The sequence below is a fragment of the Artibeus jamaicensis genome, unplaced genomic scaffold (assembly GCF_021234435.1).
Source record: "Artibeus jamaicensis isolate MK-2021 breed Jamaican fruit bat unplaced genomic scaffold, CSHL_Jam_final contig_465, whole genome shotgun sequence".
NCBI classification, from domain to species: Eukaryota; Metazoa; Chordata; class Mammalia; order Chiroptera; family Phyllostomidae; genus Artibeus; species Artibeus jamaicensis.
This window is the reverse complement of record NW_026521843.1, coordinates 15901452-15919308: the sequence shown is the minus strand read 5'-3', so window position 1 is coordinate 15919308 and position 17857 is coordinate 15901452. Positions and strand designations below refer to the sequence as shown.

The 17857-nt window shown below is 35.4% G+C and overlaps 1 protein-coding gene across 2 annotated transcripts in view; it reads right to left on the bottom strand.

The window, feature by feature from the left end:
- Positions 1-17857, bottom strand: part of PPP1CB (protein phosphatase 1 catalytic subunit beta) — a 39229-nt gene that overhangs the window by 2710 nt on the left and 18662 nt on the right. For both annotated transcript variants that reach the window (XM_037146614.2, XM_037146615.2), the window contains exons 4-8: positions 16754-16984; positions 13158-13262; positions 11166-11237; positions 5275-5426; positions 1703-1837 (exon numbers count right to left, since the gene is read on the bottom strand). In XM_037146614.2, coding sequence (XP_037002509.1) covers positions 1703-1837; positions 5275-5426; positions 11166-11237; positions 13158-13262; positions 16754-16984 — 695 coding nt within the window. The remainder of the gene's footprint in view (positions 1-1702; positions 1838-5274; positions 5427-11165; positions 11238-13157; positions 13263-16753; positions 16985-17857) is intronic.

Sequence of the window (17857 nt, the reverse complement as noted above, 5' to 3'; positions counted from 1 at the left end):
AAACAATATGCCACTTTATGGACATTCCACATCTTGCTTATTCATTCTTTTAGCCTACGGGCATTTGGGTTGTTTCCACCTTTGGGCTATTATAAATAATGTTCATATGAATATGCATATACATGTAATTTAGTACCTATTTTTAATTCTTTCGGATATATACCAGTAACTGGATTGGAATTGGGGTCATACAGAAACTGTTTAACCGTTTTCCAAAGCAGCTGCAGCATTTTACATTTCTGCCACTTATATACATTCCTACTACAGATGTATGAAGGTTCCAATTTCTTCACATCCTCACCAATACCTGTTACTGTTTTTTTTAATCATCTTTATTCTGGTAGTTGTAAGTAAAGCTTTAACCTAATTATAGATGAAAAATTTCTGTATTTATACAAAAAATGAGTAAAAAAGATTTATGAAGTATTTCTTATAACTATTCAGAACATCATAGCACCCCACAGACAAAAAAAAAGTCAACTCCACTATGCCACCTACTGAAAGTTAATGCCTAGTTACTATTCTTAATGAAAAGGCATTTACCACTCAATTATATTAGCTGTCACAAACAGTATAATATAAAAAGAAAGAGGGATGATATATGTTTAAAAAGAGATAGTGTGCTGCATGTTATAGATATAAAATAACCTCTGCAAAAATAAAGTATCCAAGTTGTTTTGGTCTGTGAATAAGAATATTAAGTAGCACATTAAAGCTAGAGTTCATCTTTTAAAAAAGTAAATGTTTCTATACTTATAAATGGGTAGGTACACTTTAAGGTTATCTGGAAAGTTTTTTCTTAAATAAATATTCTATGTTATTTTAATCTGAGTTATAATTCTTTCTCAATGTCTGTCCCACCTATTCATCTTGTATAAGAAAACAAAATTTAAATAATTAATTGAATTCACACTCTTTTGGCAGGCAAACCATTACCCAAGGAATCATAAAGGAATTTAACAACTTTAAAACCTGCATTAAGAATGACTGATATAAGCTGATGACTATTCTATTGCTATCCTTCCTTAAGACCTCCCCTAAATTCCCGTCTTTAAAATTCTCACACCCCATGGCCCCCTGCACCTGCCCAGACAGCCTTTCTCATCTCCTCTCTCCTTCCCCCGCAGGCACCTTACCTTTGCCTTTCTCTCTCCTAAGCTACAAGGGCCCTTCTTCAGCCTCCGTAACTTGTTACCCCAGCCCATGCAGCCCAGCTGGCTCACTTCTACTACCTCTATAACTCTCTAAATAAACTTTCTCTTATAATTTGAGGGGGGGGGGGGCAAAGAATGACTGATTTAACTTAAGTTCCCTAAACCTCTAATACCTGATACAAAAATAGAATCTCTGAGCCCTGGCTGGTGTAGCTCAGTGGATTGAGCGCGGGCCTGCGAACCAGACAATCGCGGTTCGAATCCCAGTCAGGGCACATACCAGGGTTGCAGGCCAGTTCCCCGTACGCCAGTTCCCAGCAGGGGACGCACAAAAGGCAACCATACACTGATGTTTCTCTCCCTCTCTCCTTCCCTTCCCCTCTAAAGATAAATAAATAAAATTAAAAAAATAGAATCTCTAATGAGTCTATGTTGAGAATTTAATAAAACTGATTTTCTAGATTTACTCAAGGAAAGAACATGAACCTAAAAGAAAATTCCTTCTGACAATAGTTTTGATTTCTAGTTGTTATAAATTTATATTATACCTGAAATGAACACATCAAAGTTTCATCCACACTCATCATTCCACCAGCATTATCAAATTCACCACAGTAATTTGGGGCTGAAAATAGGGTTACCAATTGTCGTTTAGCAAAAAATTCATATCCATCTTCTACTACCTGTCAAACAAAATGTGAAAGAAAAAAACATATTTATAGGTCATTCTCAACTATCTGTACTCACCGAGATTAATGTAACAAAGACCTAGACAAACCAAACAAACCCTGTTTGTTTTGGAAGCTTGATTTTTATTCTTAAATTTGCGTTAGAATGTTATATTTAGTGTGCCTTTTCTATAATGGTAAGGATTTAGCTTAAATAAAATCATCATAAATTTATGATTATTAAGAAGTTTAGCGATCGTGTCATTTCCAAGGCTCTTCATATGCTAATGTATATAAGAGTTTACAGAGAGCCGGGACACTAGGTACTTCTTAGATGACATTATAATCCAACTACAGAATCCTTAATTCGATGAACAATAAGCAGACAATGAAAACAGATTACAGCAAGGACATTCTTTCCTGCTGTATTAGGTAGCTATACATTGAAACTTTATGTATTAGATAGTTATACATTGAAAACTCTACTAAATTGAGCTTAATTTACACAAATCATGCTCCTAAAAAAAAGTTTTATAAAATTTTTATCTTATTCTTTAATAATAAATGTAATTGCTAGAATCTATTGTCAATTCCTGAGTGAGTTAAACAATTGTTTCTCAGCTCTGCAGTTTGAGAGATGGCCAATGATATGTAGACATTTTATACTTACATACTGTAGGCAAGAATACTTTTTGAAGTTTTTTAGGTATCCTTCCATTACGCAAAAATTATCCTACAATATTTGCTAAGATAAAAGAGTACCTCCAGAATCATTTTTATCTTTAAATAATACCTACCTTAGCATCAGATACACGCTCCTGTTGTAATTATCTCATGGTGGAATTTAGATATTAACCTTTTCTGTTAAGTCCTTGGCCACTGTATCTACTCCAGGCTCAGCATGGTGCTTGGCACTCAGTACATCCTCTTAGGTCTTAAGTTTCCTGTTCACTTGTTCACTCAATCACTCATTTACTGAAGAACATGTGTTTTTTTTTCCCTTCAGGAAATACTTGGAGTTTGTGTTATTCCTCATCACAGGTCTTTTAATTCTAGAGATATGGACTGTGTATTGGTTTGGTATGATTTCGAATCCACTTGTTTATGACAAAAATAAAATTTTTAAGAGTACAGTTGCTTTGATGTAAGAATGAAAGAAGTTGTATCAGGACGCCATGCTACTACCTCATCTGTTGTCACTGATAGGCACTCAGGAGCTCAGCTGCTGAGGGATGCCACTGGGGGCTTATCAAAAACACATTTAGACTATAAATACCCAGAGTTTGTGAAGACCACTGAGAGTTTCTAGAGACTCTGCTGACTTAAATGGCTCCCTTAAGACTCTAGGACAGTAGCTCCTCCACTGGTAAAGGCTTACCAGCAAGCAGGGCAGAAAGCCGTGCAGCAGCCCCCACAAAGATCAGCGGATCATCTAACTTGTCAGCACTGGCTCCACTGTTGCCTAGCAACAAGGGACTTTTACATCTTAGCTCTCCTTGGCTAAACCATCTCTCCTAAACCTGAGCCAGAATGTCAGTACCAACAAATTCCTATATAAAGGTACACTTCAATTTAATTAGGATTTTCTTTTTTCCCCTTACTTGGTATAAAAGTGTGAGTAATCTATTGTTGCTTTAGAATATGTTATTTCTTTATTGGCTTATTTAGAGACATAATCTTCTATACTACTAGCTTGTGAAATTATTGTGATTCCTGCAGTGAATCTGTGTTAGACAACTGACAAAGATAACCTTAGTCAGAGCACAATTTGCCACCTGAAACAAAACAATATATTTGAAACTAAGCAGAAGAGGATTTTTGAAGGTGTCTGGAAAAAGACCACACAAACTAAGGTAGTTCAGTAACCTGATTTATTAAAAATCACCTTTTTTTTTGAAAAGACCAGTGAATGGAGATCTATAGCTATAACGAAATGAGTATCAGTGGATATATTATTAGGAAACTTAGCTACTCTGCCCTCTTATCTTAATTACTTCAATCATAAACACATTTAATGATCAAAAGACAACTCTGCTAAAACCAAAGAATTTGGGACATGACTTCATTTCAATTGAACTAGGATATTCTGAGATGAAAAAGGCATGTGATATACAATATGTGCAGAAAATGAGAAGCCAGTCACGTGTGTTTATCACACAGGACCACAAAGAAGTAGAAGCAGTCAAGTGTCATGGGGTATAAAACCCCAGAGAAAAGAAGTACTGCAGAACAATATATACTTAATAAATTTTGCTTTAACAAGAAAACAAAGAGGCTTTAAAAATATATTTACAAATTTCAAATACTTTTAATATAGTTTCAAAAACAGCCACAAAAGGTTTTTAAAAACGCCTCTGAATGTACTTCATACAAGGTATGTTTTAGAGAACATGAGGACTTGGTATAAAAAAATTGTTAAAGTAAGTTTTTGTTAATTATTTTATTCAACGAACACTAAATGCATCCTATGCCAGTAAGTTTATAAGGCAGTGGACATTGAAGGTCAACAAGTCACGATCCCCTTCTCAAAAAGTGTGCACTTTAGCACTGACCAGTGCAGTTCCACCTGGCAGACCACTGCTGCACAAAGAGAAAGGTCACTGGTTCAATTCCCAGTCAGGGCACATGTCTGGGTTGCGGGCCTGGTCCCTAGCTGGGAGCATGTGAGAAGCAACAGATTGGTATTTCTCCCCATCTATTTTGCTCTTTCTTCACCTCTCTCTAAAAATACATAAAATCTTTTTTTTTTACAGTGTACAACTTAGTGGTAGAGAACAAAACAAACAAACCTAAATTGTATACTCATTTTTATAACAAAAATTCAAACACACACAAAATGAAATGTTAATTAAACTCTCATTTACTAAATTACCCTAATTTAATCATCATCAGCATTTTGCTACATTTCCTTAATTTATCCCCCTTTTTTCTCTGATGTATTTTAAAGCAAACCCTGGCCTTGTCATCTCACCAGTACATACTTGAGTATGCCTTTCAGATAGGGACATCCTTTTTACGTAACAGTGATGACACAGCATCGCAGCTGAAACAATGAACAACAACTACTGGATATCTAGGTACCCTGTCTAAAATCGAATTCCCCCAACTTTCTCAAAAATGTCTTTTTACAGTAAGTGTGGTTTGTTCTGATAAACATCCCCATAATTCATTCGATTACTATCTGTATTCAAATATCATATTAAAATAGGATCAAGTATTTCTAGAAAGCTTTAGACAAGCACTTAAACCTATGCTAGAATTGCAGTATACTGCAAAAATATATCCCTTTGAAACATTTTCTCACAGAGGGTAAGAAAGGGTTAACAATCATTAGCTTGTTAATTGTGAGAACAAGGTAGAGGCTTCACCTCTCAGTTTCCTCAAAAATAAAAGGAATGGACTTGGGTGGAGTTAATAAATATTAAAATATCCAAAAGTTTTATATTTCATACCTGGTGCGCTCGACAAATCAAATCTAAATCATGACGATTCAGAAATTTACTGACTACATCAGCTCCAAAGGTGAAGGAAACACCACGATCATTCTCTCCCCAGCCTTGCACATCCTTATCTGGGTCAGACCACAGCAAATCACAGAGCAAACCTTTCAAGGATAAAAACAGCAATGAATAAAACAAAATAAAGTTTATAAAATAAAGTATACCTTCATCACACTTCTTGTCCTGTCCTCTTGCCCTTTAAGAAACAATAACAACCTCTTCTCCCCTGCTATCCTAGTTTATCAAACTTAGCCATTCTTTTATTATTATTTTTAAAGGTTTTATTTATTTAATTTTTAGAGAGAGTGGAAGGATGGGAGAAAGAGAGGGAGAGAAACATCAATGTGTGGTAGCCTCTCACATGCCCCCAACTGGGGACCTGGCCTGCAACCCAGGAATGTGCCCTGACTGGGAATTGAACCAGCAACCTTTTGGTTTGCAGGTTGGTGCTCAATCCACTGGGACATACAAGCCAGGGCAATTTATTATTCTTTTTAATCCTCACTTAAGGACATTTTTTCATTGTTTTGAGGGACAGAGAGAGAGAAAGGAGAAGAGAGAGAGAAAGGAGAGGAGAGAGAAGAAAGAAGAGAGAGAGAAGAGAGAGAGAGGAGAGGGGAGGGGAGAGGGGGAGGAGAGGGAAACATTGATTGGCTACCTCTTGTACACACCCTGACCAAGTATCAAACCCACAACAACTTGGGTGTGTGCCCCAACTGGGAACCTGCTACGCTTTGGTCTAGAAGGCAACATTCCTACCAACTAAATCACACTGGCTAGGGCAAACTAAGCCATTCTTTGTTAAAGCATCATACAAATATAATCTTCCCTGGCTCCTTAAGGAAGTATTTTCCAGCCCTTTCCATGTATAGGAAATATGTGATGGCACACTCTAAGCACACAATATGTGGAAAAGGCTGTTCATTTTATGTAGTTTCTCCATATGGATAATCAAATGACCCAGAAGCATTTCCTGAATAGTCAGTCCATCCTTCCTCACAGAGCTACCTAAAACTGTCTATTTCTGGGTGTCGTAGTCTACTCCATTAATCTATTTTATTTATCCTGGAGCCAACAACACATTAGAGCTTTAAATAAATCTGTGGGGCTAGTATCTCCACTTAGTATTTTTTCTTCAGGACTGTCTTGGTTACTTTCAGTCCATTCTTCTCCCACATATAAATTTCTGAACCAGTATGTCTTAAGTCCACGAACCCAACTGAGATTTCACTGGAATTGCATTTATCTGTAGATCAATTGAGGGAAGAAAACATTTTTGACTAAGGCAGAAAGGATTTAAAGTATGAACAAAATCCAATCCAATCCTTGGCATTAGTAATGTTTCAAGCTAAAAAAAAAAAGGGGGGGGGGTCTAAGCTAAAAATGCTTATCTGGGTATCTTTATCATATACAACAATAGTGCAAATCTTAGGAGGGACTCAGACCACCTAGGGAATGAAAAGTGAGAAGAACAGTAAACGAATTCTGAGGAAGTAAACATTTAGTAAATTAGCAGAGGAGGGGGAACTTCTAAAAAATACTGAGAAAACATGGTCAAAACAAGAATGGGAATAGTAGAGATCTCCTAGAAGGCGTAAGAATTATCTATAAGTAGGAAATGATAAAGTTGCAAACACAATGAACAAGTGGAATAAGTTGAAAACAAAAAAATATAATCTCTACTTATAACCAGATCATCAGATGTTTAAGGCAGTTTCATGATGGTTGAAGGACAGTGGGTCAAAGTCAGACTGCAGTGAGGGGATGGATGTTGAGATGTAGTATTAAGCACTTTTCTAAGAACTATGGGTGCTAATGGCAAGAGAAATCAGTGCAAGATTTTTTTGGATAATTCATAAACTTCATAATAGAGCTTATCAAGAAAAAAGATTTTCATTCTGAGTCATAATATAGCTTATTTTGATAGCAGAATTACCTCGAAGAACTGACTGCAAGGTACTCTTAATTTCTATCATTTCCTAAGTTCCTGCTATGTTGTTTTAAGAAAAACACCAGCAAGATGATATCCCTAGGGACAGTCTCAATTTACAAGCTCTTTATGATTTCTAAAAATATCACAAGAAAAACACACACACAGCCCCAGTGCTCTAACTGCTCATACTTTCTATCCAGTCTGACGTAGACAGGAGGCCAAGATACCAATCTATATTTTAATATGACAATAAAAGTAGAATGTACTTGCTTTTGGAATTATTCGTCCTGTATGCATACAAAATCACCTAATGGTAGCAACAACAATCTGGCATTCTTCAACCTTACTAGAATCAAGATAACAACCTCAAAGTTCAATGTGTTATATTCAATTCCTAGTAAACAAGTATCACAATATTAGGCTATTGTTTTAAAAACATTAGTTAGCCTTGACTTGTGTGGCTCATTGAGTTGGGTGTCACTCTACAAAGTGAAAGGTCCCAGTTTGATTCATAGTCAGGGCACATGCCTGGGTTGCTGCCCAAGTCCCCAGTTGGGAGAGTGTGAGAGGCAGCCAACTGATAGTTTCACAAATCTGTTTCTCTCCTTCTCTTTCTCTCTCCCTTCCCCTAAAAATAAATAAATAAAATCTTTAAAAATATAAAAATTTTGTTAATTTACAAATTTAATTTCTGTAGATTCCACAGCTTAAAATGACCATTTGAACATCTCAGAAACTTGCCATTAAAATACAAAGAGAAACCTAAACTTAACATGTCACCCCTGAAACTGATTTATAGCTGAAACATACTATTAACAGCAACTCTGAAAACGTAACGACTTGAAATACATTTTTACTGTATCTTACTTAAAAAGTATTAAAACTTTAAAAAAAAACCTCACCCAAGTACTTTTTTAAATTGGTTTTAGAAAAAGAAGAGAGGGGGAAGGAATAGGAGGGGATGAGGGGAGTGGGGAGAGAAAAGGAAGAGGGGGAAAGGGAGGCAGGGGGAGAGGGAGATATATATATATATATATAGAGAGAGAGAGAGAGAGAGAGCGCGCGAGCGAGAGACAGGTATGAATGTGAGGAACATCAATTGCTTACCTTTTGCATGCCTCCTAACAAGAGGGGTTGGGGGAAGAAGAATCAAACCAGCAATCTAGGTATGTGCCCTGAATGAGGACTGAACCCACAGCCTTCAGTCCATGGGACGACACTCAAAACCAACTGACCATCACTGGCCAGGGTTAAAAAACAGCATTTTAAAATAAATGCCCTATTGTTTAAAAACCAGTTTCTGACCCCAACTGATGTGGCTCAGTGGACTGAACTTGTCCTGCATACCGGAATGTCACCAGTTTGATTCCCAGTCAGGGCACACACCTGGGTTACGAGCCAGGTTCTCAGGCGGGGGCATGAAAAAGGCAACCAATCGATATTCCTCCCCCTTTCTCCTTCCCTTCCCCTTTCTCTAAAAATAAAATCCTTAAAAAAATATAAGCAAACAAATAGATAAGTACTAGTCTCCATTAGGTTTAGTCTAATGTATTGTATAATTACAATCAAAATCTGGTAAAATGTATGTTTTCTTTTTATAATCAACACATAAGTTGGGTTGCTTACACAAGAAAGTTATGAGGCAACTTATTATAATATGTAATGTCAGTGGCTTTCTGACCAGAGATCTATAAAACCATTTATAATGGTTGATATCTAGTTGTAAGTAGCATTTTGAGTGATATTATTAGGCTTTTAGAACACTGAGCAAAACAATCAAATCACCCTTGAAAACAAGCAACCAAATGCATACTTTTAACAGTCTACTTTAGAAGTTTAGGCATATTTTGCTCAGGCACTGGTCCATGAATATTTTTTAATGCTCATCTTCCTACAGAATTTTTGGATTTTTAAAATTATTGTTTATGCTCTTACAGTTGTCCAGTTTTCCCCCTTCACTCCCCTCTGTACAGCCCACCCCCTACCAGAATTTTTGGATCTTAAGAGCATGGAACATAAACTTAGTAACCAACCAGCCCAACCATATTTGATGAATAATCAAAATTACCAATAAACAAACCCCTTATCAGTAAGCTGAAAGACCTTTGTTTTTTAAATATATATGATGATATTCCTATTATATAAATAGGATTTCTGGACCCTATGACACTCCAGACAATTCTCATTTTAAAGACACTCAAGTTGGTCAAGAACTGATTAATACAATACATAATGGGTGGAGGTGATTATGTAAGTAACAGGACAATTAACCCCATGTAAATTTGTTTTAAAAGTCTGGTAGAAACTGAGAGAAAAGGGCAGTTTTGTTTATGCTAATGCTTTTAATAACATGATATTGTGATATAATAAATTTGTATTTGGTCTTTGTTCCCATTCCCAGCACAGATTTCCTAAAACCCCTGGAATTTCTTCAGGTAATTAGAAGCGTCTTCTGTTATTCATAAGGAGTCTCTTTCATCACATCTGAGTTTATACTAAAGAAATAACCCAGGGGCTTGTAGGTAGCTTCAGGATGGGGGCTAGTCAACACAAAGACCAAGTATCTGATTAGAAGGTTGAGACTTACAGTCCTCCTACCCTGTCCCCATTAGCTCTGGGAAGGGATGGCTGGAAACCGAGACAAAAACTCTTGAAGAACTAGATTTGGGGAGTTTGTAGGTTGGTGAACACACTGACGCCAAAGGGTGTGGAAGCTGTTCATCAACCAAGCCCCATCCTATACCTTGTGCTATGCATGCCCTCCATTGACTGTTTGAGTTGTATCCTGTATACATAACTGGTAAACGGAAGTAAATGATCTGAGGAGGCTGTTGTGGGAACCCCCAAACCTGTGGTCACCCAGACAGGAGTATGGGACTCCTAGGGACCCCATTCGAGGCAGGCATCTGAAGTTGGGGCAGTCTTACGGAATGGAGGCCTTAAAGCTGTCAGGTTAGTGTCAGACTCAAATTGTTTGACACTCACTTGGTGTTGGGGAATTGGTTTAGTGTGGAAACACCACATACATTTAGTGTCAGAAAAATGCCATGTAGAAATGTATCGATGTTTTAAGCAAAAGTTGAACTGTGAAACAAAGCAACATAACTGCACCCAATTCATGGGTCTCTGTGGCATGTTATTATATGAATATCACAATAGATACATGCCTGCAACAATGATCAAAAATACGTAATTACCATTTAAAAGTCAATATTAAACTTAGGACAAGGAGCAACTGTGCCTAGGTATTTATTTATAAAATTGCATTTCATTCACCTGTTAATCAACACAGCAATTTATCCTCAATAGGAACGTATTTGCTTTTGTTTTGACTAACTTATAAGAGTTATTCTAAATGTGTGAATAGTCAATTTTCATAATTTTCACAATATTCATAAAATTCACCATGTATCTTTAAAACTTTCTGCCTCAAGAGTGTTAAGAGGTCCAAAAATTTAAACATAAATGATTCAGAAAAAACAAAAGAAAACTACCAGATAATTTAAAAGAAAGTTAAGTGTATCCTCAGCTAAGAAAGAAAAATTTTAGTTTAAAAACTATCAATTAATTTTTAAGAGATCTTTGAAGAATATAACCAATGTTGATATGAATGAGGGAATTTAGAAAGATAGGAGGGTAATAAGAGAAATCAATAGCAAGATCTTTTGTGATAGATTATTTTGACAGAACCATATTGTGGTTATAGATACAAATTAAAGTCCTATACTCTGGGAAATAATAGAAAGTGAAATATTCTATCTTACTGCAAGTAACCTGTAGCTTACTAAATATTAAAAAAAGCTCTATTATTTATTATTAAAACCAACCCTACTTCCACTAAATATAATTAAATGCAAATATGCCAACACTTTACATAAAACAATTAAGCAAACTTCTCTATATACGTAACCTGTATCAGGGACATCAGTGGGTCTCATAATTCTCCGAATCTGCTCCATAGACTGCAGGTCTGGTGACAGTCCTAGAAATAAAAACGTGAGCCATACTATCAACATCTATCAAAATTTTCAATCAAATAAAGAAAAACTTAAAGTAGACTCACTATGTGAAACTAAAGATATTTAAAGTGCTCCTTTTGATACGTTAAGATTAGATACAATCCCACTCTGATATAACAGAATGCTATAATTAGGCTCTCTCCACTTTTCCCTACCAGGGAATGAAATTCCCTTTCATTTCGAAAGATGTCCCACAGAAAGAAATCCTGCCACTTTCCAACCATTCCCTGTCTTTCATAGGAACATATTCAATTCCATTACTTCCTACCACTTTGCCACTTACCACCTATTCTTAAACATGCTTACTTCCAGTTTCAGTGCCTCACTACGTCCCATTATGCCTTCCTATAATCCACTCCAACATGCTCATTCTCTTCGTCAAAGTACAACTGTTGCTCAGAATGATAAACAAGAAAAAGCACACAAAAATACTTTGTAATCTTTCAAGTAGTACATAGGCAACAGCCAGTATTGCTCTTTGGTGGACAATCTAAAGCATCATCACAAAGAATGAAAACTAAATGTTCATATTCCATACTACTTGCTACATTTCTATTCTTAGCTATACTAATGTGCAAGAGCTACAATTTCTTAAATGATTAGCATGTAAAATGTTTCAATTAATATGGTGAATTATGTACTATTAGAGAATAAACAATTTATTATCTCAGGCTTAGAAATGTACATCTATCTTCTTAGTGTTTTTCACTTAATTCTTCCCATATATTGATGAAAAACAAATTTTCTTACAGTATTTCCGTTAATTCCTTCCCTGTATAAAAAACCAATATGGCTATCAAACCATTCAATAAACTTCTTTGTTCAATATTCAAATCTCTATAGTCTAATCCCATCATTCCCCAAGATGTACTTGACATTCTAGTGAGGTCAGTCCTCACACATTTCTTGAACTAAACATAAAAAAGACTGTCTTACAGTGGAACCTTGGATCTTGAATTTAATCCATTTCAGAAGGCTCTTTGAGAAGAGATTTGTTCAAAACCTAATTTTTTTCCCATGAGAAATTCAGTACCAGCATGAAAGGGTTGTTGGGTCGAGAACCGAACTGTTCAAGGTAGGAGACGCTCGACAACCAAGGTTGACTGTATGTCCTTTCCACCTCTCCAAAGTCTATTCATCCTCCAAAATCCATGTCTCCATAAACATTCACCCAACAATTCTCTCCCTTTCTTGACTTCTCACAATTACTGCCTCTACAAGTACTTTGGCATAATTAAATTTATTTAATTACTATCTATTTTGAAAGTATACATTTTATCAACAGGTTTTAAAATTTCTTAAAGATGGCCAGATCATACACTGGCTATATATTTTCATGTCATCTAGCCAGGTGCTAGAAACACGTTACTTTTTCAGGTAAATTTTCACATATTTAAGCTTATTTAACAAGTTTTAGAGAGTAACTTATTCTACCAAAAATTATTTTTAGGACTAGAGCAGACATATTTATTACATAAAACCTAGAATTCTTGCCATGTGGGAATATTAAATTATGTTTGGATTCTGATGAAGCATTTAACAGAGGCAGGAAAAACAATAGTAATTCTCTTTTTATAGATAGTAGAGGCATTTTCCTGTTAAAACTGAGGCAAAAGGCAGGCATTTTTTGAAACAGAACTATGGTAATACTCCTCATATGTGAAACTCTTTAAAGACAAATACTAAATTTTCATTTTAATCATATATAAATAATCACAAATTTCTAAGTAAAAGAGATGTTAGCTGTGTTTAAACAATTTTAATCATTTGAGTTTTTACAAAAGCACTGCTTTATTTTCCGGTAACATCTTAAATATTATAAATTTTTTCTAAACAACAGAAGAAGACTAAGAAAAACCCATGAGGCTAATTTACTAGTCTACCTCCATGACAACAGAAGATCTTCTCATCCACAATGGCGGCTATAGGCAGACAGTTGAAACAATCAGTGAAGGTCTTCCACAATTTAATATTAAATCTTCGTTTGCCTATAAAAGGAGCAAGCAAATAGAATAAATAAATCTAAAACCTTTCTCATCAGGTATCTCACAGCCACAGGATTATGATAATTTCAATTTTCTTCATCATGTTTATCTAGCACTGGGTTTTTCTATAATGAATATGTTACTTGGATATTTTAAAAATAGTAATAAATAATAAATATTCACACCTTCAGTAAAATTGCAGACTTCAAAGATTGTGCTAGGTGTTTTATGAAACAAATACACCAAACACTTGTGTTTTAAGATCACTATAATACAGCAACTCTAAAACATTCTAACTGACGATCAGTTTATTTTTTCCATTCAACATGTAGTTAAATACCTAGCCAAATAAGCAAGCAGAAACAAAGGAGCGCCTCTGGACACTGTACATATTCACTCTAATGCACTGAGTAACAACATAAACTTATTGCCAACAGAGAATTTCCAAGTGCTTAACTGGTATTCACTTTTGAATGAATTACAACTTTGCGCTATGGCAAGTATAAATAGACACACAAAGGCTATAATTTTTCTTTGGTCTAGCATAAAGAGCTACAATAAAGACAATCTCAAGTGTACACTCAGCTTTTTAGTGCTACTCATTTTTTCTGAATTTTGTGATAAGTTGTAACAACTAACCCAGGGAAGGAATGAAAGACACAAGCACTAATTCCTTATGCTTTTATGCCATAACCTGCCTCTCAATGAGCAAGTATAACTCAAAGCAGTGTTTACAAGCTGTTCTCACGTCACAGTACATTATTTCATTTGATATAATTTCTACCCCAAGGATACTCAAGCCTGTATCCTATCATTTAAGGATATACCTCTAGCTCTGATGTAGCTTTAGAAAAGTGGTTAGGGTTTGGTATACCACAACCCACTTCCTGTCCACTGGTCTGATTAAACAATTGAAACCAATAAAAAAAATCAAATAAAGAATCATTCCCATTAGAATGTAAGCTCCATAAAATAATGATTAGAGTATCTTAGAATTAGCAGTACAAAAGAAAAGAACCAGTCTTTAAATTAAAAACAACATATTGCCTAGTGTAACAGACTTACCAGTAAACCACTCCAGCAATCATTTACACATTATCTAGTGAAGTTAAACATATGCCTATCCTTGACCTAGGAATTCTACTACCAGATACTCATCCTAGAAAATGATACTTGAAAGCAGCTGCCAGATCTTGAAACATTTTTGAGGGTGGTGGTGATTCTGTAGTGAAATCTTGCTTCTTAGTTGCTTCTTGGCTTTCTCCACTGAGGATTCAGCCCTTTCTAATTTGCTAAACAGTTACTGTTTGTAAGTTTTACTTTATCTCCTATTTTTTACCTGTAAGCTTATGCATTAAAAAACAAAACAAAAACAAAACCTCTTTTCCTGTTGTTTTAAGGGAATTACAGAAGGGTTAAAGTAGGTACATGTGTTTAATCCGCCATTTTTATTTGGAAGTTCCATACTTTTTCCATTCTATATCAAACTCCTACACATTGTTCTCAGTGACTACCCTTTCTCTCCATTATACATCTGTCAATTCTTCTACTGGAGTCCAAATCGTCCAATTTTGATTATTACAAGATGGTCAGTAATCAAGAAGGAACTGGAATTAGGATAATTTCGAAGTTTTATTTTTCTTTCTTATGTCCTAATATACTCGTGAGCTGAATGGTCCTGTTGACCAGTCAGAGGCTTGTGGGGGAAAGAAGGAGCTAATACACCATACATTTACTATTCCATACTCTGTTCACGCTTGGTATACTTACCAATTTTGGTATGACAAATAAGGGCATAGACAACTGAATGAATGGCTGGTGAACTCTCTATGTATGAGGCCAGTTTTCAACTAGATACCCAGGACCTAGGATTTAGGTGAACTAGCTAGAAACATTCCTGACAATTTTATATCATTCCTCCTGAGCCCAAAGTATTGAATACACTGACTAGACCTCCAGGACATATCCACACTAGATGCGGGGGTATGTTCAGATCCAAGCTGTCTTCAGAAATACAGCACACTAAGCGGCTAACTGGAATTCTACTGTTGTAGCAATTCCAAATCAATTCTTAAAGGAGTTAGTTACCTGAGAAAACTTGAGAAACCAACAAATTCACATCAGTATTTACTCTGATGATACTTAAAAGGTAGTAAAATTATATTAGAGATAGCATGTGAGCCTTTTAAAAATAATTTATATTTTGGGAAAAAAATACTTATTTCTTGCAGAACGTCGTAACACATATAATTAAGTAGATGCTGAATCAGTTTATACCCCTACCAGTAGTGGCTTGAGCGTACTTTTCTGTGTTTCGGTCAACACCAGGTATTAATAATCTTTGTCAAGTTGATAGGTGAAAAATAGTATCAACTTAATTTGTTTATTTACTAGTTAGGCTAAAGATTTTTTTTACATTTTTGCCCACTTCTATTTCTTCTGTGTTGACATACCTATTCATATGTTTTGTTGATTTTTTATTAATTTGTGAGAGCTTTTTGTATTTATTAAGGATACTAACACTTTGTCTGTAACACATTACCCATGGGCTTCTTTGTATAGTTTATTTTGTAAAATAACAGAATCTTCAAGTGACCTATTAAAAAGTTTTATGTTATGTACTATTTGAACTTACAACTCATTAATCATGTCAGTACGTACAATAATAAACACTTTCAAATCCCAAAAGAGAGAGACCATGTGTCTTGCGCACTGCTGCATTCCCAGTGTACAGAATAGTTCCCCAAACATTGTCAAACTCATGACTATGTGAATCAAAGAGACAGGAATCTGAATAGGACTCTGCCATATTTAAGGATAGAAAAAACAAAAAATTGTTTCTAAAGGAAAATTCAGAGCTAAAAAACAGTAATTCAATTTGAAAATCATTGTAATTGGTTCTAAATTGTAATTAACCAAATCTGGCAAAAACAAAAGACTAACCCAAATGCAACAGGATACTCTACTAACAACACAAGGAAGCAGCACCACACACAACAAACCGGTGCTGTTACCCACGGAAAAACATACAACAGAATAAAGATACCTCAGAATTCTCAGTACCTTTATCTCTCTAGGTTTATAGGCAAAAACTACAATCCTAATAATAAACTTGAACCTTTAAAATAATTTCAGAATGTCTCAGTATTTCTTTGACCTAGAGCCAGTAAGAGTTTCTGTCATATCACAAGAATCCTGAGAGCTAAAACTTTAATGGACACTAGAAAACCAGAAGCTATGGAATAGTTCACTATGTAAACTAATTACAAAAGGGCCTTTTGGCTGAATGAGCCGTATTCAACCTGAAAGAACATGACTAAAGAGAACCCCCAAGAACCAACTGAGTTAGTAATGAAAAGCTCTCTTCTTGGGCTTAGGCTCATTGGTTCATATTTTCAAAAAACTGTGAAGTAAAAATAAAGGAACCCTTCTGAAATAAAAAATTATTAGGAAATTTCTCCATTAATAAAAAATAGGTTTTTATTTTTACTTACATTCATCATAGAATCCATAAATGCGATTGATGCTAGCACACTCATGGTTTCCTCGTAAGAGAAAGAAGTTCTCTGGATATTTGATTTTATAAGCCAGTAGTAAACAAATGGTTTCCAAAGACTGCTTTCCTCTGTCCACATAATCTCCTAAGAAAAGATAGTTGGCTTCTGGTGGAAAACCTCCATATTCAAATAATCGCAGTAAATCTGTATACTGTCCATGAATATCTCCTAGAAATAGAAAAAGTCAACTTTAGAATATCTGATGATCTGGTAAAACCACCTTCTATGAAATGATTCTTCATGTTTACTCTTTATAATCCTCTCCCCTTGAATGTGGGCCGTAGGTAGTGAGTGACTTGCTTCTAACATAGAATACAGCAAAAATAAGAGGGGCTGTCACATCTGAGATCACATTACAAAAGACTGTGACTTCCATCTGCTGGCACTCTCTTGCCTTCTCTCACTCTTAATGATGCAGAAGCACACATGGCAAAGACCTGAAGGAGGCCTCTAGCCAACAGCTCACTAGGAATGGAGGCCCCAAGTCGACTGCCCCTAAGGAATTGAATCCTTTTCATAGTTGAGCCTTGAGATAACCACAGCCGCAGATGATAACGATTGTAGTTTTATGAGTCCTAGAACCAGAGGACCCAGCTAAGCGGGGCCCAAATTCCAGATGCACAGAAACTGTGAGATGATAAATGTTGTTCTGTTAAGCCACAAAGTTTTGGGGTAATCTGTTATACAGTAATACAGAACTAATACAGTTAACTTTATCATCTGATAGTATAATTTAGGTCATTTTGTTATACCAAATAGGAAAAAAACAGCAAGAACTTAGAAATATTTAGCATAAATAACTTCTATTACCTTCAAATTCTTTCTAAGTTAAAGCATTTTAAAGAGAACCTTGAAGAGAATTTAAATCATTTCAATTAAAAAAAATAAACAACCCAATTTATTTTTTTTAAACTTATCTTAATCCTCACCCAAGGAAATTTTTATTCATGGGAAGGAGGGAGGGAAGGAGGGAGGGAAGGAGGGAAGGACAGAAAGATCAATGTAAGAGAGAAACATCTACCATTTGCCTCCCTTACATGC